The 25,726-nt window shown below is 40.9% G+C and overlaps 1 protein-coding gene across 2 annotated transcripts in view; it reads left to right on the top strand.

Annotated features, from left to right (window-relative positions):
• The first annotated feature begins 472 nt into the window (after window positions 1–472).
• Window positions 473–25,726, top strand: part of asic4a (acid-sensing (proton-gated) ion channel family member 4a) — a 78,930-nt gene continuing 53,676 nt past the window's right edge. The window contains exon 1 of one of the 2 annotated variants that reach the window (XM_020089833.2): window positions 473–1,417. In XM_020089833.2, the coding sequence (XP_019945392.1) occupies window positions 842–1,417 (576 nt within the window). In that variant the 5' untranslated portion in view covers window positions 473–841. The remainder of the gene's footprint in view (window positions 1,418–25,726) is intronic. The other variant, XM_020089832.2, reaches the window with a different exon arrangement.

Below are 25,726 nucleotides of genomic sequence, written 5' to 3'. Positions count from 1 at the left end.
CTGTGATGCTTCCATTAGTTCCTGATAAGGGAACACCGTTGTACTGCCTCTCTTAATCTCTGACAGACACGTTCGCTGGATCAATAGTCTTTTACTTTTTTTGTTGCAAAAACAAGATTGATTGCCAGTATAGTTGCCTCGTGCTCAATTCCACTTCTCACATTCCTCATTATTGTTTCAATTAGGGATTCTCCAGGGACCGTATCGGGGGTGGCATTAAAAAGCGGTGACCCTGCGATTTACATCAAACACTGCATGTTTGGAAGGAAAACCTTTCAAACCAACTTTATTCGGGTCAAGACGTATAAGCATCTTCCAATGATGTGGATTAAGCAGGAAGGGGGCTGTCTGTGGGAAGCATGTGGATGACCGGGGGAAGTTGTGACTCGCGTCAGTGAGGGGGAAATAATCACAATGCAACCTTCTCATGAATTATTAAGTGCCTTGTGTCTATTTTAGCCCGTCACAAAATGCTGCATTTCTTTCCGTGGGTCTGAAGCAGTGTGGAAGGGTTTTTTTTGACAGCTGTATTACTGCTGATAAGCGAGACTGTGTGAGCTGATCAAGTAGTGAGACAAGCGTACGGAGCAGTAGCAGCACAGCAGCAGCAGCAGTGCTCTAGTCACTAGGAGCCGTGGCGGCAGAAGCAGCAGCAGCACTATCAGTCAGAGCACAGGCAGCAGCGGCAGCGGCAGCAGCAACAAACTCTCTCCTGTCTCTTTCTCTTCTTTGTGGAGTTGTTTGCTGATCAGAGGACAAAAGCCAAGGAAGTAGGAGGGAAGTGATCCAGGGCTGATAGCTGCCATTAAAATAAAACCTAAACGCAGAGCTGGCTGCCCCCATGCCTATCGAATTTGTTTGCAAAATCAAATTTGCAGAGGAGGATGAGAAGCAGAAAAGCAAGCAGGATGGGGACAAGGAAAGCCTGATCGAGGAGAGCTGCACGCCTCCAGCCAAGGACTTGGCCGGGTTTGCTAACTCCTGCTCCCTTCATGGGATTAACCACATCTTTGTCTCTGGTCGCCTGGGCATCCGGCAGACTCTCTGGGCTCTCGCCTTTTTGACTTCACTGGCACTGTTTCTGTACCAAGCAGCTAAGTGTGCCATCTCTTACCTGGAGCACCCTCATGTCACAGCTCTCAACGAGGAGGCAACCCCCGAGATGGTTTTCCCCGCTGTGACCATCTGCAACATCAACCGCTTTCGCTTCTCCGCACTCACTGATGCCGACATCTACCACCTGGCAAACTTGACAGGTCTGCCCCCCAAAAACAGGGATGGGCACAAACCCACTGATTTAATGTATCCTGCCCCTGACATGCAGGACATCTTCAACAGGACAGGACATCAGTTAGAAGAGATGCTCATGAGCTGCAATTTCAGCGGACAGAACTGCTCGGCCGAGGACTTCTCTGTGGTGAGTGGAAAAGTTTCTCAAAGTTCACATGATCAGATTACTCCTTCACCATCATTGGTTCCATCAAAGCTTTAGTTGACAAAACAAGTCTCCTATAAGTTAAAATCCAGCAAAAATCTAGCCGATGCATGTGTGCATAACTTTACAAGGTTGAGCTGGTTCATACAAGAGGAGCATGAAAGTAAAATGAACACTCACGAGTAAAAGGGATTGAAATTCTCTCTGTGCCTGCACTCATCTCCTGTGGCCACGTGGTTCCCACGATACATTTCTACATGCAACATTCATGGCTCGGCTCAGTCATTGAGCTGCATCTCTTCAACCTAAGTTCTAAGCAGCAACAGTGTTGCTCTCCAGCCGAGTGTTTCAGCCTGTACCAGAATCTATTATGTCAAAGAACAAAGGCTACTCCCAAGCCAGAGAAACAGAGAGCTGTCATATGTGGTTGTATACTTTTTCTCGGGCAAACTGTGCTTTAATGCTGCCTCCAACTCCGTTTGCTCAGAGTGCATCATGGCAACAAAATTGTCATCGAAAATAGCAGTCTCGTCTTCCTCTCTTTTCCCTCTCTCCCTGTTGCTCCCCCTCTCGTTCTTTTTGTCATTGCAGAGCAGCTGCCTCTCTCTCTTTCTCTCTCTCTCTCTCTCTCTCTCTCTCTCTCTCTCTCTCTCTCTCTCTCTCTCTCTCTCTCTGAGCTCTTGTACCTTTCAGGAGAGAAGGAGTAATGCCTCTTCAACGTTGTATTTCAATCTTGCTGCTGTTAAGATTAAATATTTAAAGACAGACATACATGATTTTTGCATTAGCCAGATTGACTAAAAGGAATGAAACAATTTCCATGAGAGGGAGAATGTGTGTGTGTGTGTGTGTTTGAGAGAGAGAAAGAGAGAGAGAAAGAGAGAGAGAAAGAGGGAGCAAGGGATCAGGTGAAAGAGGGAGAGTTTGTGCCTGTGTTCTGTGCACTATTTATTAAAGGCACTGTCCTTGCAGGAGATGGATTTCCCCATCTCTCCTACAGGAAAAGGAATATGCAATTGCTTTTGTGATGATAAAGTGCAGGTGTCAAGTCTTAATAGGGTATGTTGAACATTGATATGCTCACCTTCCTGAGACCTAAAGATTCTGGCTTATCACATGGATGGCACTACATTACCTGTGATGTGCCAAATTAGACCAGAAAAAAGACGTATCACAGCTTCTGGTTCGGTTTCTCTAACGACGCACCGATTTATTTATTTCTCCTAGTTGTCTTCAAAGGCAGCCTCTCACATGGGGACATCAAATCACCTGTGACATGGGAATGGATCCCCCTCCAAGAAATTTTCTCAGTCTCTTTATCAGGCAAAAGAAAATGTCATGCTCTTCAGGGGAGCCAAAAGCGAAAATTAATTCTGAAGCAACAACATGACTATAAAAGTTTATAATGTGCTTCTAGCAAGTTTGACAGCAATGTCCTCTGACACTTTGACACTCGGCCCTCCCTGAATACATTAATTAGCAATTCTGACATCCAGGAAATGTCTGTTCCGTGTCAGTGAATGACGCGTCCGGTAGCTCTCTGTGGACAGTAGGTGACTTCATCACAGATTAAGATCCCGTTTAAAGTTCCCTAAGCTGCTGTTTTGTCTCTGTCGGCTATGTGATCTGCATTTTCTGAGGCTGTCAGTTAGATTTGTTACAGGCTACTTGCTGCCCCCATGCATGACAAATCACTTAGTCTGCGGATGCACTGCTGGGAGTGTATAGGGAGGAAGCACTGGGAGTCCTGGGAGCAGAATGTAAAAGTCACAGTGCAAATGAACCTCCTGAAACACGCACGCCCCTGTTTATGTTTGCATAAGTGTGTCGTATCTTTAAATCCCACATCATTTAGTACAGCAGAGAAAAGCCAATATCCCAGGTGTTGTGCTATTAATCACATGCAAACATGTACAAGCCCACATACAAAACCTTCATTTTTCTTCCTTACATAGGACCTTCCTTCCACATCGGCTTCTTGTGTTTTCTTTCCATTGATCCGTCCGGGAGATGATGAAATATAATTGCAACATTATAGACATAATAGATTTCCTGTAAATGTACAATATTGGTTGCAATAGATCTCAGGTTTGCATTTTGCCATATTGTACTCTTAACGGATTCCTTATAAGTTAATGAATCATTGCATTTGAATGAGAAATTAAGAAATATTTTATTCTTTAAATACTTCAATTTGAAGAGACACATTTATCGTTTTATACTTGTATTTTAATTTATTAGTTTATTCCCACTATGCATTCAGTCACAGTTCAAAAGGCAATAAATACTTACTGGGCCAAAATTGTCTGGCTGCTCTAATTTAAGGCAGGAAAATACAGAAACCACATAGCAGTGAAATTTCTTTTCCTCTCCTCAGCATGCTGGACTAGGGTGATTATTTGACGTAGGTAATAAGGCCATTCTTTATAATTAAAGATTACATTATTGACTTGGATTAATCACAGAAGATAAAGCTGATTCAACAAGCCATGAATAAATAGATTAATATTTTTCTCCTAGTCTGTATCTGAATAATTGTTCATCTATTGTGCGGTGCTGTCGCTGAGATGAGCAGTGAGCCCTTTGGCTTTTTTCTTTTTAACCAGAGCTCTGAATTGGTTTGCTCTGACTCTCAGCTGTGTTTGCTGCTGCATTATCAGATTTTGCTCTCAGCAAGGACAGATCCCTTCTGCATATATTCATGGAGATAGCTAAACAGCTATAGGGTAGCATGTGAGGTGATCTATAAAAACACGGGTTAACGGGGACAACACTGAGGAGCTCTCTCCCTGCAGTCTTTCATTGTTCTGACTGAAGCCCCCATTGTGTGTTGTATAGATAATTGAATGTTTGATAGTATAAGTCACAGTTGATGTTGATCCTGCTCAGCCTTCCTGTCTTTCTCATGGCATGAAATCTCTACCTACATTAATGTGAATCAATACTTTGAATAAATGGCACAAAAATACATTTTGTGCCATTTAAAAAAACATTATTGAGATGATCTCAATAAATATTCTGCCTTTATGTGGGAAAAAAAATTTTGGTGAGCAAAGAAAAATATTGCAGTCATGCAGAGATGAGTCACCAAAACTACATGTCGGGTACGGTTTCCAGCTTTATCTCCACAGGGAAACAAGGTTTGCATTTGGCTGGCATGTTGACACATGTACATGGGCAGAGGGTGCAAGGTCATACCATTTGTCTCGTCTCTTACCCGGGCCTGCCGTGGTGTGTAAGGTGTGGTTTTTCGAGCCAATGCGTCTGTAAAAAGATACAAGAGTGTGGTCGTCCCTGTTATGTGCAGATGACTGTGAGAGTGACATCCACTTCCCCAGTGAGTCAAAGCCTGTACATCCCTTAATAGTGCACCCACCCACCAACACACAAACTCGTATACACACACAAACACACACTGACACGTCTCACACAGCCATCCTCCTTCCCCCTGGTGGAGAGCGAGGAGTGTGGGAGCGTGAAAGTGACTGGCTATCTGGACTGGCTTCGTCTCCAACAGGCTGTCAATTACCCGTCTGCAGTTCCACTGCTGTGGGTGTCCCTGCAGCTTAGCATGCCGTCTGATATCTGATCCACACACCCAACCCCGAGGCCAGCGCCGTGCATTACTGCACCCCCTCCCACATCCCATAAACAAACAAAATACCTTGTCCTTTTCTCTAGTTTACCTTTCTTTACCCTTCCTATAATGCAAAAAACTAAACACTGATTTCATATATTGTCTAAGCCATGAAGGCAAAAGGAGGAATGCTGCTTTCACAACCCACTTGAGTCCCTCTCCACTCCTTCCCCAGTTTCTCCTCCTCCTCCTCCTCCTCCTCCAGCGTATCAGAGGAAGATGAATTACAGTGCAGTTGGTCGGCTGCTCCTCCTGATATGCATCACCACTGTCTAATCAGATGAAACCCACCTGTGACCAGCCGCTGGATAACACCAATATGCAAACAGTTTATATCTGGGGGAAGATTTACCTTTTCTATCACTCCCTGAGCCGGTTTTAAAACCCCTCACCGCGCCACGCTTTGCAGCGCTGGGTTTGATGAGGGGAATCTGTGGCTAAGGCATGGCTTTTAACTCAACGATAAAGGCTTCCGATGTTGTGGTACAGCTAAACCCCCCCCTCTCTAACCCCTGGGAGTCTTTTACTCACAGAGACATTTGTCTCTTTCTGACAAGTCATACACCAGGCAGTCGGTAGTGTTAATGTGGCTGCACACACACACAAACATGTGTATTTAGAGTGTGTAGAGTGTAGATGGAATGCTTCCCCATACAAACACACACAGGTTTCATCACAGATTGAGAGAGCCGGCTTGCAAGATTGATCATGACTCCTGACTGGGTGCCCCTCCCTCTCAGAGGGATCAATACATCCTTCAGTCAGATTGCTTCCCTGCCCTTCCTTCTCCGAGCCTGGTGTGACTAATTATCCTGTGCCTGTGTTTTGGGCCCGGTCTCAGCTGCATTTGTTAATGCCGGCAGAGTTAGCGAAGAATTTGATCTTTAGAACAAGATATCTGTTTGTTTTAGCGTATATCCAGCCCAAATCAATCAATATACACTGTCTACCTTTTCCCTAAAGGGCGCTGAAATTATCGAGCCGCGTGAGATGACTCACAGCCTGGACTCTGCACGGAGGGATGGGGAGGAATGAGTGTTTTGATAGAGTGAAGTAAAATTTAAAGTCGGATCCGAAAGTCAAAATGGAGGTTTTTTCATATGGGAGTTGATCAATGTTTAGCAATGCAAGTTTATGTATGTTCCCCAAAACAGCCCTGCTGGAGTTAGGATCTACCTAATAAAGAGTAAACAGGAATAGATTAATGAGCCTGATTTGATTACTCAGAAATTTTAAAAAGTCAAATGGATTAGGTCTTATAAAGAAAAGTGTGTATGTTGCAGGATTGTTTTTTACTCCTCGATATCAATTTGTCAGATATTCTCCTACAGCAACAGAGCTATTAAATGATTGTGAGGGGGTCATTTTTAAAATTGCGATATTATCAGTGTGAAAGGTTTCCATTGCAGATCCTTTGCTTCAGTGACCCAAATACACCCAGCTAAAGCCACTGCCCTCAGTACTGCTGTCCGTCCCCTGCTTTAAAACCGACTCATTAACCAGTGGATGTAGGAAAAGACTTTGATCTCTTTTCTAGTGAAGCTAAGAAATTATTTTAGTCGAGACTATGCATTTTTCTTAAAAATATAATTGACTCAAACTTCATTGCGCTTTTTTTTCTCTTAGATTGTACGTGCGTGCGCCGTGCAGATAGCTTCGATTATACGAAAGCCTTCGGCCAAGCACACTTTTCTCCTTGGTTCCAACGTGAGCTTTTTATTTTGTCATGTTTCCCAGTCTCTGAATACATTAGTGGAAATTCCTCTGAAAAATTAACCAAGCTTGCTTTTAGACCACTGCCACATAATGGGTTCGTGCTTCTTCATTCCTCGTTCTCGTAAGGTTTAATTACTTTGGGGGAGATAGCGCATGCAGGAAATGGACAAAAAAATAAAGACACCTTACAGTGTAGTTCAGTTCTATGCAGTAGTGCAAAGCAATACACACAGAAACAACAGTATTTTCAAAATGATAATTAAATGCTCTGGGTAGTGAAATAAACTGATACAAGGAAAAGTCCTTCTTCTTCTGAGTTTATTACTCTTTATTGAATCCAACTGCACAGAAGTAACTCATAGACGGAGGGCATGTTCCAGATCATGGACTTGAGCCACTAAATTAAAGGTTTCAAACGACAGAGGAATGTGTGGGATGATTTTGAGTTGAACCCAGAAAGCATTTAATTTTTTTCGAAGCTTAATGTCATCTTGCAGCCAGTTTGTAAAATTAAACTAATAAGGAAAAAAGAAATATGCAAATATAACGGAACTGTCAAAAGTAAAGATTTAAGATTTTAAAGGAGAATTGAGAAAATGTCAGAGAATTGAGGAAATGTCAGAAAGATAACTAACAATAGCGGGGTTAACGTGAATGAGAGAAAAGCGGTTAGCTAGCAGTGTAAAGTCAAGCTTCAATAAAGCTGCTGTGGGCCGAGTCTGCAGAACACAAGAGAGAGAGAGAGAGAGGGGGGGGGAAGAAGCAGTGGTGACTTTATTAGTTAAATCAAGGGTGTCTGCCAGATTATTTGAAACATTCACCTTCAAAAAGGTGAACTGAGCTGAGCTTGACCCAACATTTAAAGTAATAGTTTGCTTGTTTATTGTTACAACCAAAGGGAGGGAAAACTGAAGTAAAATAAATGTCTATTTGAAAGAGTTAATTGATATAATCCAGAGAAAAGCTTGAGAGACTCACTATTGATTCTGTCATCAAGAACACCTCACATTTTACTGCTCTGTGTCCCCACTCATGGTTTGCCGCTCCCTGTATATCTGATGTTTTTAATAGATTTGAAATGTAGGGAATCACGGCCAGTGCGACGTTAAAGAAAATGTCAGTTGGCTGCAATTCAGCCGATGGAAATAGCATAGAGCACAAATGTCATAGTGAATATTTACCCCTGGCGTAGTCTGAACATGATGGTCTCATCTGTCCGCTTGGCTGGACACTTGGCCTTTATTCTGAATTATATCTTGTCACATACTTGTCTGTGACCCTTGCTGTTTTTCTTTTGTTTATTTTTTTCTGAGTTTGTAACCACACACATTTCCCATAATGTTATTTCAACAAAGGTGCTTTTTAAAATCCCCTTTCTGTCTCTCTTTCCTCTCACTCTCTCTCTCTCTCTGGGCACTGCTGGCTCGGGTAATGAAAACAGGGTTTGTGCTACAGTACATAAACACTAAAGTGTCATGACAGGTGTGATATTTTGTCTGAATCTGTATGCCTTTTTGGGGTAAACCACCATGAGCAGGCCATCCTCATGATGATGTTTGGCATACCTTGTAGCTTCCTCTCAGGAGACGCATGCCATGATTTGTCAAATGACTCGGAGGTTGGGTCAGCAGAAAATGTACCAAATGTTTTTTTTCCCATCCTGTGTAATGTTTGTACAGACTGAAAAACACTGACATTCTGAATTACTTAATAATGCACACAGAGCTTATGGAACAATATGCTATGATAGAAAACGTTAAATAATTCAAACTAATGCCTTCCTAATGTTGGTAGCTCCTACTGGGCGTCTTTAAGGCCATTGACTGTGGAGGGACCTTGGTTATGTCTTTATACTGTTTGGTAAAGCTTAGAAGAATCAATGGTGGATCAAGAATTTTCATCAAAATTGAATTTAAATTGCTGTTCTAGAGCTACTGCACTGTTGCAGATAATGATTATAGCCTCAGTCAGAGTCTCTTTATCACAATATGGCAACAAAATTAGAAGAGTTTCCTGTTTGTTCAGTTGGGCTTACACTCATAAGGTTGAACAGATGAAATTACATGATTTTGCTGAACAACATTATGATTATTGTTATTGTTTTGTCTTGTTTAATTTTTCTTTGCATTAAAAACTATTTGCAAGCTGGATGTTTTGTGCAGAACATTTTTACACTTGATGTTGCTATGGTGCAGAATTAAGTTTATGTTCATCCTATCTGGTTTATCTGCAGTGAAGCTGTTGTGCATCCATGGTCAACCGGCTTATTTTTTTTACACCAAATTTATAGTTTTTCATAAAATAAAACTGAATTTGCTTTATTACTGCTCACATGTGTAGCTCATATCTAACTTTTTATATTTGCTCAACCAGTGTTATTTCAGAGGTCTGTTATGCAATCGACCCAATCTTCTGACCTGAGTTCCTTTTAAAATAAAAGCATTGTAATTCTGCTCAGTATAAAGCATTGCAGCTACAAAATAAATGAGCTGCTTTTACTTTGTAGATAAATTACTAAAAAACAAGTGATTGCTGTCAACATGATGGAGATCAGCGCCCACAACACTTGTGAATGTCTGTGTCAGTCCAAAATGGAGAAATAAGAATAATGAAATGATCACAATGATCTGGTGGAACAGACTTTATTGCTACCGGGCCTGTTTTGAACGGCTACTGCTATTTGTCGACCATTGCTGTAATTTATCAGAGGATGCAGAAGAAGATGTCATCAACTTGGTCGGTAGACTGTCTGTTAAGGCCCAGCCCCCACTGACTGCATGGGGCTGGTCAATGAGATGAACGGTTCACGATATATGTTCCACAGACAGACTGACGGGAAGATCGCTAGAATCAGATGAAACCCTTCAGCTTCTGTTGTTGATACCTCACAACCTTCTCTCTAAAATCATCCCCAAAATAAACCGATAGCTCACATTTGTCAGTTTTAAAGCTAAAATTACCCTAAAATATCCCAATAAGTCACAACATGAAAAAGTGGTGTTATTTCCATTGATAACAGCTGCACAGTGGCCCACGTATGGTAACGACAAACTGCTGTTGAGTCACATCAGACATTGTTTTGATTTGGGCTGGCAACAATGTTGACAGCGCCGCTCTGCATCTGCTGGAGCTGACATTAGCTTCACAGACTGACTGTTTGAGAGGCTGTTTTTACCGCTCCACGTTCTGAGGGTCCTGATTCAAAGCTTTTAAGGTGATGAAACAAAGATATTGTGTGCTCCAAATTTTCCCCCGCAGATTCCAGCAGCTCTGCTTGTTTCTTTCTCCGAAACCCAGCAACTCACCGATTTTAGATTAGTAGCTTAGCCGCAAGGTGCTAATCTAAAATTGGTGTCACCTAAATTTTTTTGTGGGTGTTTGTATCTTTTTTTGAAGAGCAAAAAACCCACAACTCGCCACAAAAATATAAGCCTTTTTTGACACATACAGACAGCAGCATAGAAACTATAAAGTTTTCTGCTTTATAGTTTCACAACTTAACTTACAATTAAATATGACAATGCATAAACCGCTGTCTTTCAAACTGTGATTTAGATTAAAAAACAATCGATCATTCAAATCTATTGCAACGTGGTTTCATCCCAATCTTCACTGTTTGTCTTCTCCCTCTAGTTGTCTGTTTTTGCAGCAATCAATCTTTTTTCACTCAGAGATTTCAGATGCACATTCACACTTCGCAAGCTGAAATACAGAGCATTGCTTTCTTCGTAAATACACATTATAATATTCTAATATTCTACATACAAACCTCCACTTCAGTGTAAATGTGTCTTTTCCCTCAACATCCCATTCTCCAGCGTTTTCCTCTCCTCAGACATGCTGCGTTCACGCCCTGCTTGGATAACATGTGGACAGTAAATCTTTCACCTGATGTTGGCAGCTTTGTTGCCAGGCTCTGTCCATGCTGACAAAACACTTGACCTTCAGGTGCAGTGAAATGTCAGCTGATTTAGCACACCCAGTTTGAATTGCCACCACTTATTTTGTCATCCGAGCATTTCATTTTGGTTAGGAGGCGTCAGAGCAAATCCATTACGACGAGATGAGCTTGCGTGAAGGGGGAGAATCACGCGCGACAGAATTTGTGATATAATTTGCACATACAAAGCTTTTTCTTTATATCTGGGTCTCTCATTCAATGTAATTGTAAATAATATGAACATAGATGTATACTATATGAAAATTATATGCTCCTAGAAATGTTTTGGTGAAATAACATTTTGAAACATCACTGACACTAGATCCCAGACCTGTGAGGTAAAATCAAAATTTTATCCAAAAAGACGAGGAGGGAGGCCGTGATGCACCAAGGTCCTGAGAAAGTAAATATGATATTGTGCATTGCTTTATCATTATACTTGTATTGTGCAATGTTTCATTTATATTTAGAAAAAACTCTTCCTCTTAAGCTCATCTATTTTTTCCTCTTTATTTTTAATTTAGGCTTCCCCCTTTGTTAGCTCAGTAGCTTTTTGTCCAGTGTAACATCTGTCATGCCTTATTTACCTACATCCCTTCTGTCCCCTCCTCACATGATCGCTGAGCCACTACTGGGGGTTTGTTTGTTTAAACAAGCGCAAACTGTACTCATGTTCCCCAATGGTGTTGTCAAGATTAATTACGTGTTTTCCTAATGCATGCTAATGAGAAAGTTGTGTGCATTTGATTGTCAATAACGTGAAATACGGGCCTGCTCCCTAAATGCTGGCTCCGTTCAATAACCTATTAAAGTTGAATCACAGATAACTTGGCGCGCATCAGGAAAGCAATCTGAAATTTGTGCTGACATTGATCCAGCAGGAAGGAGACCTATTGCTCCGATTAACACTGTTGCCCCAGGAGAGGAGTACCTTGGCCATTAATAGCCCACTGTCCTAGATTTTACGTAGACCATATAAAATACTTTTATTTATGAGGCGTATAGGGGTAAAACATCATGGACACGGTAGAATGGTACTAACTTTTTTTCTGCTTCTCTGGAAGCTGTGTTGTTGATCACAGGGTGTTTCATTTCCAGTTTTTACTCTAGCGCACACTACTTTTAATCTGTTAATGTAACATAGTTTGCAGAGTGCACACTATGCTACAATGATTACTCTGGTGCACATAGATAAATCTTAACTGTGCACTTATCATAGCAGCCAGTGTTGTACCCTAAGGTTTGTGTGTGTGTGTGTGTGTGTGTGTGTGTGTGTGTGTGTGTGAAATGTGTTCTGGGATATTTTAATGCAGCACTTTTTTTTTATCGATGTGTATGGGACAGCAGCACAGTTTTGCGGTGGGTTAGCATTGTAACCTCACAGCAAGAAGGTTCCAGGTTCAAATCCTGGGTCAGCTGGGGTCTTTGTGTGATGTAAGGGGTGAGGGTTAGTGGGTGAGGGTTAGTGGGTACCCCAGCTCCCTCTCACAGTCCACATACATGCAAATTGGGGTTTGGTTAATTGAAGACCATAGGTGTGAATCTTTTTTTTCTCTATGTTGGACCTGTACCTGAGTCCTGCACGGATCCATTTTTGCAAAACCTCCAAACAGGAACTGAACAGTTTCCCTTTAGTCAAATCGGGAGCTGTCTGGACCTGTTAATGTATGTCCCGCTCGTGATTAAACAGACAAGTGGATGTTACATCCACAGGCACTGTCATCAAATGGGTTATGGCCTCCCTGTCCTCTTATTTTGGTGGCTGAGTTGTGTTCTTGAAAGTATCTGTGAATTGTTGCAGCACCTGATGCTCCTTGCAGCATTTTTTCTGTGTTTTAGTGACGATGTACCGAGCTAATAAATTATGTTTCTTTTTACGAGCAGTAAAGCCACTGAGAACATATTCAGCGCTAGAAGCAGTACCTGTGAATTTATACCAATATATTTTTTACCCATTATGCAACCTTTTGGCAGGCCAACTCTATACGTCCCTTTGTCCCTTTAAAGAATATGTGTTGTAGATGATGGATGGATAGATGTTCGTGCTCTACATCTTGTTTATCTGAGAAAGTTGTTCTACTTTAGTCTACTAATTGATGTAATTCTAGTTAAGATAGTGTCAGACATTATGAATTATTATCATTAACAATAATAATAATAATTTAAAAAGTAGTTGACGTCATTTTCATTTCTGCACATTGTGGTAAAAACCCAGAGCAAGCCCATCCTATTCCTCGTAACCTCCTTCTGGTAAAGTAATAACTGCCTCTTCTTTCTTGGATTAAATTAATCCTCAGATTTTCTCTTTCAGCTTTTTCCAACCTTGTCACTCTGCGTGTGCTAAATGAACTGTATATTCTAACTCATCTGCCAAAGACTAAACCCCCATGACAATTGCAGCTCTTTCATGTTGTTGATGTCTCGGCAACGGTTCCTGATTTTGAGGATGTGGCATTTGAGGTGCCCTTAACACCAGAATGAGCAATTTGAAGTTAGGGGTTTTGGATCCCCAGTCACTTTGGGTGTCATCTCAGAACCAGTTATTGGGTGTCTTGACACATTTTTAACCGTGCACAAGAACATCTGTAAAATGCCATGGACCCTTTCTAAGCGTGCCAATTATTTGAATACCAGATGCCTGCGTGCTGCCGTAGTTTAATGCCAACTCATGGGAGGCTTCTATAATTAGACCTACTCAAACCGTGATTGTCTGATCTTACTGCGAAATGAAAAGCATATAACATGCATCACGACCGGAAAAGACAAATAGCTCATCCATTAAACAGCCCCCGAGGAAGTTGGAGGGAGAAAATGACAGATCTTTTCAAAATTGCAGTCTCATCCATTTAATTATAAACACTGTGATAAGGGCATCTCCTCAGAATAAATATGACCAGTAATGAGGTATGGCATTGCTGTTTATCTGTGTCCTTGACATTCACTTTGAGAATAAAGAAAGGGGGTAATAGCATCCTTCTAAACAGATCTTGAAAGTCCACGGGAAGGGATAAATGTCAGTGGGCTTCACTCACAATTCACAGTTTTTCCTCCTTCTCTGACCTTCACTATATGTACTCTACAGAGAATTAGCAGGATATTAATAAATAACTCTATACTATAATTAAAGTGATCCCCAGAGACATGCTGAATATGCCCTCAAACTCACAATTAATTGTTTAGTTTAGGTAATGATAATTAATTAATTAGCATGACATTGAGCAACGTGTGGGACAGTGTGACAACTGGATATATCAGCGAGCTTCAACATGAGCTAAACAAGTCTTAGTCTGCGGTGCAGGCCACATAAATCCATTGTGTATTTGAATATCAGTGTAATCTAATTGGTGTCATCATATCTCTCTTGGCAAGAGCTTCGCCTAAGGATACCATTTGGCTGCTCCGCTGGAAGTGTACTGTGAACAGATCAATAGATGTAGTGGGCATGATTATGTTACGATTATACACTGGAGAGCGCCTTGTAAAGCCCGGAGAAAGGTGATTTGAAGAGCGGTACCACACCTCTTGGCACAGTTCCTGCGGCTGAGAAAAGCTCAGTGGGGAACAGAGTGGTCAGTGAGATTGGCTGAGAACCCAGCTCCAGGACCAGCTGGCTCGAGAGCGGAATCGCAGCCTCCCCCCTTGTTTCCACCTGGCGTATGCCGCTCAAGTGTTCCAATTCAAGCCATTATTTGCATCATTTACTTGCTGTCTAACGCAGCATGCAAGTGAGCCGACTGCTGGCTCCTATAGCATGATCTGCATGCTTATATCAAAAATAACAGTTGCATTTATTCAACCAATACATCCTGGATAATTAGCATGAAGAAGATGGTTTTTTTTACCAGCATACCAATGAGAAGGACTTGTCAACATGAATTTCACCCTTTAAACTTCCTTTCAAATATGAGCACAACACAGCCAGTCTTTTATTCGAATGCTTCTGAATAATTGAACTTACCACTCCTAGAATTCAGTTGTGATGTGCAATATAAATCAGAGCCGATCCTCATCAAGCTGTCAATGATACTCGGAAGAGGTCACCTTTAACCGGGCCTCTTTCTATTGCAGGTTATGCAAGACTTTGGCCTGATCTCATCAGACATTGCCTGTGTACAGAGTGGATGCCACTGAATAAATAAAACCCTCACCCTTCCACACGGCAGCGTAAGATGCCAGGATTAGCATCTCATTAGACCCTTCGTGTGCTTGTGGTTTGTGGATAAAGGGGTGAGAAATGGAGCAAAAGAGGGACTGTGTTAGGTCCTTTTCCTGAGAGGGCAGAGATTTGGGCTGCTGGATACTGGGAGCTTGTTATGAGGCATGATCACCTGCTCTGTTACACAAACTGCATCATTACAGAATACTGTGGCAGAGACGGTAGTCGGGGTAAAAGCAATCTCAGAGTAGCAGAATTCACCCCTGTGATTGTTAAAAACTGTAAGATAATTGTTAACAAAAAAGTCTGGCACCCAGGAAAACGGTGTAATGGAGAGAATACTTGCACTGGAAAAACTTGGTGACAGACTGCTCCTGAGATAAATTGGCCTCAGCAAAAGCGTCTCCTGCTGGTGACCAGTCTGTGTTATCTGTGCGATGAACATGCAATTTCCCCTTGATTGTGTTCCCCATGGACAAGTAAACACATTCAGCAGAGCAGTACACTATAAAAGACAAGAACCCCAAAGACAGTAGTAATAATCTTCCTGCAGAGACAGACTCCAACGCTAATTTACGGACCATTTTGAGGATTTCAGATCATCAGTCAGCAGTAAACGTGTGATCCTCAGTGGAGTATCTGTTTATTTAGATAAAGCCCCAAAATACAAAGCAAAATAAAAAAAAAAGTCTTTATATCCACACTGATTTCCTCGATGTCTCAGAGAGACGTGGTATACCTGACTGATATGAATGAAATATGAAATGTCTGGATTGCCTGCACAGCCCACACCCGCATCAGCACCTCAATTTAGCTGCACAAACAGCACTTTGCAGCACTGGATGGCCGGGTTAATGCTGCAGCCTTGTATGGAACAAAGTTTAAAAGGGAGGTTAATGTAGGTATGTAAATGCCATCCTCGGGTGTGCTGTTCGGCAAGTTGAGCCAGAGCGTTGTTATTCCCATATGGATTGTGAAACATACATTTCCATATCTTGGGTGAAACCATATCCCCACCTTTTAAGATGCCCTAAATGGAGGCGGCAGTGTGTTTTTTTGATTGAAATGCAGCGTTTTGTGTCTACCTCTGGCTGGTGATAGTCCCATAATCTCTTTCCAACTCGGAAGACCATTCCTTGTTAGTGTGCAGCGCTATCAGAAAGATCTTCATGTCACTATGAGCAGTGCAGGAACTCACGCTTAGAATTTTACTGAAGTAAAAACGTCTCGCCTGGCGTTGTCATCATGACATGTAGGCAATGTCTGAAATTAACTTTTTAGTTCACTGCCAAAGGCTGTAAACTAAAAGATTATACCTGCCAAGAATACCGACCCTTATCAGCCAAAATATTTTTTTCCAGGGAAATATATTACCCTGTACGCTCTCAGCCTTTTTTGGAACAGAATCAGCAACAGCATGTGCATGATTTTTTAATACTCGGTCACATATTAATTTGTTTACATACTTATTTTGCATTAATCTTCTAATGTGTCACATCTGATAGGTACAGTTATCATTGTGGAGTTGGGATATGGCATTAATTTAATCAACTATCCAGACAATTGTACTTGATGTTCGCTGAACACTTGGCTTACGGTTGTTTGGAAGGTCTCATGAGTGGATTTACCTGCCAGGCATACCCCACCCTCCCTTCCTGCTGAAAGGTTAGAAAAGCTTTTTACTCAGGCACGTAGTGAACAGTCTATTAAAGGTTTTTGAAGCTGGTGCAAAAGGGCAAACATGACATGGATGTAAGCAAAAACACAAACTGTAGCAGGTGTGGACGCTGTGCACGATTGTGTGTGTTGAGAAAACCATATGCACTGTCATTTAAACATTAAAGGGCATAAATACTTTTACCAGAGAGCAAATAACAAAACACTGGAACCTTTAAAGCGGTAAAAAACACATTTCGACACAATTTTCATTTCATATGTTGCATAAAGAGAAATGAAAGGCACAGAGTATTTCCTGTAAAAATATACAGCCAAATTGTCACCTGCTAAAATAAAACATATTTTAAGATGCACCAGGTTCTCAGACAATGTGAGGATCACACCACCTTCTCTACCCACAGTAAGGAGGCACCAGCTGTGACTTATCTGTTGGAACGACAACTAAAATGATGCATTGCTGTGCTTGAGTCATGTCCATTTTCGGGGTCAGAGTGACATGGTAGAAACCAAGTGAGCAAAACAGAGTCACATGGACTGACAGGTAGCTCATTCATTGGACAGATTTGGTGGCTTGTCATCCTGCATCATTGGCACCTGCAGGGGAAAATCAAAACACTGTCTATTTTGGTGAGTGACAGCAAGTCTGTGCTCTGTGCTTTTATTTATTTTCCGTGGTGGTCACCACTAAAGTCACAGAGAAATGGATGGCTGTAGGTGTTATTAAAGGAGTGCTGCAATTGGACTTCATGCGTCAGGAATAATGACAAACATACATAGCCTGCAACTGTGACACTGAATCCTCAGTCCTCACAGCAGACAAGGTAATAACAAATGACCAATTTTGACTTCTTCTTCTTTGGACCAAACCATCCACCCATTATCTATTCTGCTTATCCTTTGAGGGTCACACTGAGGCTTGTGCCAAATCAATCAGTCACAATTTTCTTGTATAGCCCTTAGTCACAAATCACAAAAAAACTTTTAACAAGAAAAAAAATCGTAGTCGGTTGTGAGGGTTCACTTTCGGGACAGACATAAGTGCAATAGATGTCATGTGCAACAGCACAGCAACAGATAAATAATATTTACAACATTTATAAGAGACGACAGTGTCTAACATAGATGGAGAGGTGCATCATTTTAAGGGTTTATACAAAAGAAAATGTCCAAAATGAAGGGAGAAGCAATGATAATTGTAATGATAGAGGTATTTTCAGTAATACTAGTAGCCTATCTGGGCAGGCATTTTGTGTATCTAAGCTTTATCACTAGTTATGATCATAATCCACAATCAGTTGCTACCAGGATCACGATACACGATGTGGCCAGATCCTGGATCTGGAGCAACGATAAAGCACAAGAACTCTAAGTCAATAGTATTGATGAGAAATAAATGTCAGCTGACATTGGGCAAGAGGCGTCACTCTGGACAGATCCATCTTTGGAGCTAAACAACCTATTGAGTGTTTAATGGTCACCCATAATGGTTAAGACTTTGTTTAGTTTAAGGAATAACAATTAAGTAGTCCAACCATAATCCTTACCTAAGACTTTTGACAAATGGGGATTTAATTAAAAATAACCCCAAATTAGTGTTTCTCGAGAAATTTGCTCAGAACATATATATGTATATATATATATATAAGCATACATTAGGCAAAGTCACTCTACACAACCTGAGTAACTTCTACGATATATTGAGAAGTGTGTCTGGGAACTACCACCCCAACACTCCCCATGCTGGGGAGACATTGCAGCAGTGATTTACTCCCTGTATTTTATTTTATATTTTATCCAGCAGATCATCTATCTCAGCCCGGCACACAGAGCCGGGATTTGCCCTCTGTATTCATTCTTCCAGATTACAACAGGTTCAGCAGCCTGTCCGCCGCCCACCATTCAGCTGAAACCTTTTGTGAGGCCTGTGGGACGTGGCCCAGCGCAGACGATCCTGAGATGTTGCTGCAGGTTTAATCCCCACACTGAGAAATGACGTTCTCCTGCACTCCCTCTTGCTCCTGCAACTTTGATCAAGCCCTAATGTGATTAGGCAGTGACCCTGACATGACTGGCCCCAGAACTTGTAAAAGATGCCGGTCGGGGAGGGGGTTGGGTGCTCTGATCTGACCAGTAAACCAAGGGAAGAAAGGAATTATTCTGAAGGTTGCAGCTCTGCCTTGTGGGTAATAAAGGTTTCATGTATTCGTTTTACACCAGCAAAAAATGCGATCTATAATGACCTGACATTTCTTTTTTAAAACTAGCCAAGAAGCTCATGATTAGAATGTTAACCAGGGTTCGACTTGACGTAAGGTGCAGTCTACTGAGAGGAAGCTTCTTTTGAATTCTATGGGATCTTGCCTCCTCTCAGTTAAGTCTTCATGGTATAGTTATGTAAATCTCCCACTGCTTGTATTTCAGAGCACATGGTTGTAAACACATACTGTCATTGCAGTACATCTGCAGAAATAACACTGGGCACGGGCACATGAGACCGGGCCTGCACTGTACCATACCCCCCCACAGACACCTCTTGTACAGAATCATGCGCTGAGCCTGTTTACTGTGTCGTGCATTGGACTGCTCCCATATGCGCCACACATTATTCTTGCCGTCAACTCGCTGATGATGTGTGGGGTGAAACGCGGTGCCTTAACTTCAGAGGCCAAATGTGTCAAGTCTCGATATATTAACTTCACTCTAATGGACTTTATCAGCCATAGTGCAGAAAGTCATGGAGATTAGAGCGAGAGGGAGTGGATGTTTGATTATTTTTGCATTCTGTTCGGTTCCCAGCACCATGCAAGCAATTGCTCGAGGAAACTCAAAATGCCTTTTGGAATATGTTGAATATGGCTTTATACTTTCTTTTCCAGGTGCCTACATTTTGTGTGCTGATACAGAGGCTGGCCACAGCTCTGTAATCCCCATTTGTAATAAGCCCACGGTGATTTAAGGCTTTGTTTTCTCTGTATAGAGCCCAGAGGTTTCCCAAACAATACATGTATGATGGAATATGCAAATGAGCAGCTTCAATCACAAAAGAACATGCCATACAAGTAGAGAACTACATTTAACATGTAAACTGTGTTTTTACACAAGTATTTCAGTCGGCTACTAGCTTGAGGATCCACCTACGTGTTGCGTATTCCTTGCTTGCTTTGGCAACCCAAAAGGGACAATGTCAAAGAAGAGACAGAATGTGAAAGATGTCCTGTACAATTGGCAGTGAGATGGAAAAAGAAGCTGCACCACAAGGGATCCTTTGCCATTAGTCTGAACGAGGGAGCTGGTGTGGAATGGAAATGGGCTGATTTGCAGACATGATGGTGCTTTGGTTCAAGAAAGATGTGTTGAACCACTTGCATTGTTGATTTCATCCAGCATTTTGACCAAGCATGAAGAAAGTAAACAGATGCATGATATTATTTGGCAGAAAACATTAATAGGGTTTTAACAGAGCACCATTATAAACTGACAACGCATGATCATAATTACATTTTATAAAGTTTACCCTCACTTTCAAATTAAATCTTTAATGGTGTTTCTATGACTCTTTCACTGATTTATTCCATCAACCAATTCAACAGCAATAACAGTGACAGGTATCTTGTACAACCAGTGCATGCATCCCTCCATTGAGTTATAGCAGTACTAAATTGTCACAGATAACATTTTTAAAAATAGCTATGTGAGGCTGCCTAACAAGAGAAAAAACAAACAGCTCAACAGAGATAAATCACTCATTTGTACTGATTTACTACAGTGCAGATACTGTAATGGTTATTTTTGTTCTGGGGGTATAAATTTACTGTGAAATTCACTGTTAAACACTAAGTGTTATCTGCAGATATGTAGATAAGTTGACAAGCCTCAGTTAAATGAGTGTAAATTAGATATCCCCAGTTTGCATTATAACATCTACACGCTTTGTTTATATTAAGTGTAAATCTAGTAAACATGCTTAATTTGCACTTGCATTTTTTTTTAAACAAATCATTCATTTTAAATGTATAAGTGACCCAGGTGAAGTGTTTTTTACTTTCCTGTGAATAAGAAATCTTATCTTTATGTATGTATTTTCTAAACTTTACGTAACACCCAGACATAGTGTATCGATGTGATAACTTAACCAAGTCCAGTGTAGTTAGAACTATATTGTATGTTTATAACCTCACTAAGATTTTCACGTTTGTCTGAAATTGAGAAGTATGACAGAATAAAACCCTGCATGTCGGCTTGCTCAGGGCCATTTTGATACATTTACCACAAAGGTCAGAATACGTGTGCACTGCAAAGCTGTTGGTTTGACAACAGAGATGTTACAATCACTGTGTGCTGCACCTGAAGGTCTGTAGACTCAAAACTGTAGCGACTAATACATTTGCAAATCCTCATGGCAGCAAAAACCCCGACTGACTTAAAACTGAAGACATGACAGTATTTTTTCAGCTGTTGGACGAAAATAATGAGCATTTTCAGCCTTTATTATGTATGTACATATTTACAGAATTGTATACACATTCACAATCTGTGTAGGTATTTAAAGATTTGTCTCAGTTGAGATATACAAATTCAATGTACTTGGAAATGTGAATACAGATTTAGAGATTTGTTTGTTTGAGACAGTTACTATAAAAATGACACCATGATGTTTTATGCATATTAGGATCTGGTCTTATGTGCATTATGATGTATTTTAACCAAAGACATGATCCGAAAACCAAACCAAATAAACTAAACTAGGGACCTCAGAGTTCATTTTATTCGGAGGACTTGATGAAAAATTAGAATGGGTTTGAACTGTAGCTCGAACTGTAGCTCAGTTGACTCGCAGTCAGCATCAACCATTGTAGCAACTGAGAAGTGACATTTTCCAACAGGACTTTAAATTAAAGCCACTACACACCTGGGCAAGCATTTTCAAAATAATGAATATTAAAATATACATTTAATGTATAAACCCCAAAGACTGGAGGTAATCCGCCTTAGTGTTGTTACAGAACATTTGCAAATATATATGTATTGTATGAAATTATAAAAAAAAGTACTGGCATCCTATGTAAGACAGCTTTAACTAAGGTTTACTTTAGCTAAAGCTAAGAATAGCACATCACTGAAAAATCTATTCATCAGTCAATTATCAATACTGCTTATCCTTTTGAGAGTCACCAAGGGAGCTGGAGCCAATCCCAGCTGACATTAGGTAAGAGGAGGAGTGCTCTGTGGACAGGTCGCCAATCCATCACAGGGCTGACATATAGACAATCTTTCTCACTCACATTCACAACTACAGGCAATTTAGAGTCTCCAAGCCGGTGCACCCAGATGTAACCGGGAGAACCAACTACACACAGAAAGGTGTAGTCAATTATGTAGAATTTAACAGATATATAATTTTAAAATGGTTAAAAGAGGCTCTACATAGAAAAGTAAATATTAAACATATACAGCGTTAATCATACCACACACGTACCTGTCGGCTCAACCAGAGTGGTGGGTACTGTGTTTGTACTGGGATGGTTCGGTTCCGTCGATCTGTGTAATACTGGACTCAGTTCAGCACAAAGACATAAGATCACAGATCTATAGAATCTATATCATCATACGATTAGGATCATCATGGGACAGGGAATCTTTGTGATCGCTGAACACTCATTTCCAGTGCACTCTGTGCGCCTGATGGCACAGTCACGTTCACTGCAGTGATTTTACACACACAAACACTATATGAAAGATATAATTGTACTTGATGATACATACACAGTTTAAGTAGATATTATTAAAAACTATTAATGACTCAGCTGCTAATCTGCTGTTTAATGGTATCTGAACATAATTTGCTGTCAGTTGTCTTATATCTTTCTCAATTTTAGGTTCTTAATTGAATGCGCAAGCACAAATAACGCTGTTGGTTTTAATGTTGATGAAGTGAATCAATAATCTGGCTTCAGTTCACCAAAACATATGGGTCAGAGTTAATGAACAAGTGCGCACATTCTCCTGTCAAGTTAGACCAGCGTTTGCGTGAGAAGTGGCATCTGTCAGACCCTGTTTTGAGCGTATGCAACGTTATTAATGAGGCCCCTGGTCCATAAATGTAAGGGCCAAAGATTGAGTCAATTAAAATGATGATTACCAGTTCAAACTTAAGTATCTCTGGTACTAAGCGCTTGTTGCGCTGTTGTGTTTATTTTGCAGTTCACCTCCCAAAGTTCAATTGTCAACTGTTTGCTGTGATCAGAGAATTTTCATGTAATGTTTTCTGTATTGCTCCTGTAGAGCCATTCAATAAACAGAAAAGCTGAAGGCATATTTCAAACCTTCACTAAAGAAAACATACAAAACCTGAAGCTCCTCTGACATCCGGTGATGAAGACTTTTCCTTGTTAAGCATTTTCAAAATAATAAATATTAAAATATTAAAATGTATAAACCCTGAAGACGAGGTAAACTGCCTTAGTGTTGTTACAGAACATTTGCAAATATATATATGTATTGTATGAAATATTTTAAAAATACTGACATCCTATGTCAGACAGCTTTGTAAAAGAACTTATGATCATAAAGGAAAGGTTACCTTTAGGGTTATCCACACTGTTTTGCATTGATGCTTAGATTTCTGGCCTGTACGTGGCTTTTCTTAAAGTGGCTTTGTCTGTGAAAGATAGAAAGGAGCAAGAGGGAGCAGTTATTTTTAAGAGATGGTAGCAGATTATTGGAGTTAGAAACACCATTACTCTCCTGATGTTAATTGAGTTGAGTAGAGGTTCGGTGCTTACATTAAGAACTACAGATTTCTCATGCGCAGGGCAAGGGCCAGCGATGGACAGATAACAATCACTGGATTTAATGCTTATCCGAAATTTTGTAATGAGTTTTTAGAAATGTGAAGATTTCTTAAGCATATATATATATTAATTTACTCACGTTTTATATCATTTGTCATAAAGTCACAATGAAAGTATAAATGTATCTCCAGTTCATTTTTTGAGGAAAATTGCAGAAATCAGGGTACTGAGGCGTGTGTGTTGCAGCCACTGCTTCAGTTCCAACTGCTGACTGTGTTGATAAGCATGTCAAATCAATGCACTAAGCTACAACAACTAACTTCCTGTAGTTTTAAGAACACCAGCACGCACTTTTCCCGCCACTCAATATCTTCATGTCGTCCTCCACGCCACCGTGCCACCTTCTTTGTGCCCTGTGGGTTTGTACGCTTCACAGTTTGAAACCCCTGCATCATAGAATTCAAAACACAAAGGCCAAAAGAAAAGCTAAGGTGCATCAGTTTCACTAGATACCGTGCCATATTGATTATCGATATTAAACATTCTTCATATGGTGTTCGTCATCTCTTTACCTTGTACAAACTTCTATCTCAACACTCTTCTTTCCTGCAATGCTTCTACTTCAAACGTTGGATCTCTCTTGAAAGTGGAGCACAAAGCCTTCCACTCTACCCAGAATAGAAAACAAGTACTGTAGTTTACATCCCACACAGAGTGGGCCAGACATCCCACCTTCTCCTGTGTTGACCTTTTGTTACACCTCTTACCCAACATTACATACACACATATACAGTACCTGCCATCATCTCAGCTGCATCATGGAGTACAGTGTAGTATTCAGTATCAACAGAGACCTCGAAGTAGATCCAAGACAGTGTCCTCCCTAAGAGAAGTCAATCAAAGCCTCCCAGTGGTGTTCCATTTGTCCAGGCCCAGCTGATCATTTTCTCTCTAATATCCCCAGTCCCGGCAGCTCGGAGGCTGATCAATGTTGCTGAAAACCGAAAACTGTCCAGGAGCGGTGGGGGAAGTGAAAAACACACTGAATTGATGACTTTGTAAATGGGAGCCGGGGTAGACTCTGTGACACCCACGGTTTCCCCCCCCTCAAAACACATTCTCCGTCGTCCTCATCACAAACGAATTAGCAATTCAGAGCGTGGCCCTGGGGTTGCCAAGTGTTTATGTGGATGCCTGGTGTGATGAAGGCTCACATTTGTTTCCTGTCACTGACCTGTCACTCACTCGGCCATTACAGGCTCAAGGCAACGCTGATTTTAACCTCAAATAGTTGGAAAGATGTTAGCTGTGACCAAATAGAGGAGGAGGGAAAGAGGGAAAACAGAAGAGAGGAGAAATGTTTACCAAGCTCTTACGCTTCCCCTAATCATCCACACACACACACTTACACGCTCAAACAAAACCAATGTTATACCATCAAAGCTTTCAGAGAGCAATGCCCTTCAAAAAAGTGGTGAGCTAGCACACTACGGCTCACAGTAGATCACATGGTGAGAGACGAGCTTCCTGTTCTTAAACATTATTATATGGGATCGATATTCCTAATTAGCACTTCTAAAGGAGCCTAAAGTATTTGTCAGATTTTCAGATTATATTTTCCGATGCATAGATCAGTTAGCTGTTTGAAGTGTCCTCTCTTGTGCTACAGTAAGTCTCACCCTTAGTAGTCTGGTAATGTCAGCCGGAAGGTGCAGCACTGTTTTTTAAAAGGAAACTTAACTAAGTAACTTTGCATTGACTTTGAGGTGCAAGGTGTGGCTGAGACTCGAGGCGAGCATCTCATTGTGTGATGCAGATTAGAAGGAAGGCACATTACTTCTCAATGGCATTTAATGCTGTACGTCACACTGATCCAAAATACCAACAGCAGGTGCTAAATGAGATTCAGTGCAAGGAACGCCAGTGGGTTGATGAAGGTGGAAATAACGCCTTGTGTTATGCAAAGGGACATTTTATACTCAGCCCTCACAGAAATACTGCAAGCTTTTGGTCTTACAGTATCTGCCAAACACATGTTGGACATTTGCCAGTTGGATAAATTCAAAAAAGGGCTTTAAGATTATTTAACAGCTAAATATCTGTCTTAAAATTTCACGACAGGATTATTGTTGTTAAAAGAATGTATTATAATTAATCATAATAAGTCAATTTCATATTTAACTTTTCTGTGTTTTGTCAAATTTCAAGTGAATTATGCACAAAATACTAATACTAGTTTTACATCCGTATCTCCTGCTTATAACTAACATTTGAGACAACAATGCACATATTCATCAAGCTAGCACACTCGCATGCACACACACACACATGTAGTTGGCCTGCTGAGGCAGCTGACAGTGTGCTTACTTTTTCC

The sequence above is a fragment of the Paralichthys olivaceus genome, chromosome 10 (assembly GCF_024713975.1).
Source record: "Paralichthys olivaceus isolate ysfri-2021 chromosome 10, ASM2471397v2, whole genome shotgun sequence".
NCBI classification, from domain to species: Eukaryota; Metazoa; Chordata; class Actinopteri; order Pleuronectiformes; family Paralichthyidae; genus Paralichthys; species Paralichthys olivaceus.
Note: the sequence above shows the minus strand (reverse complement) of the source record. Positions and strands in the feature narration are given on the sequence as shown.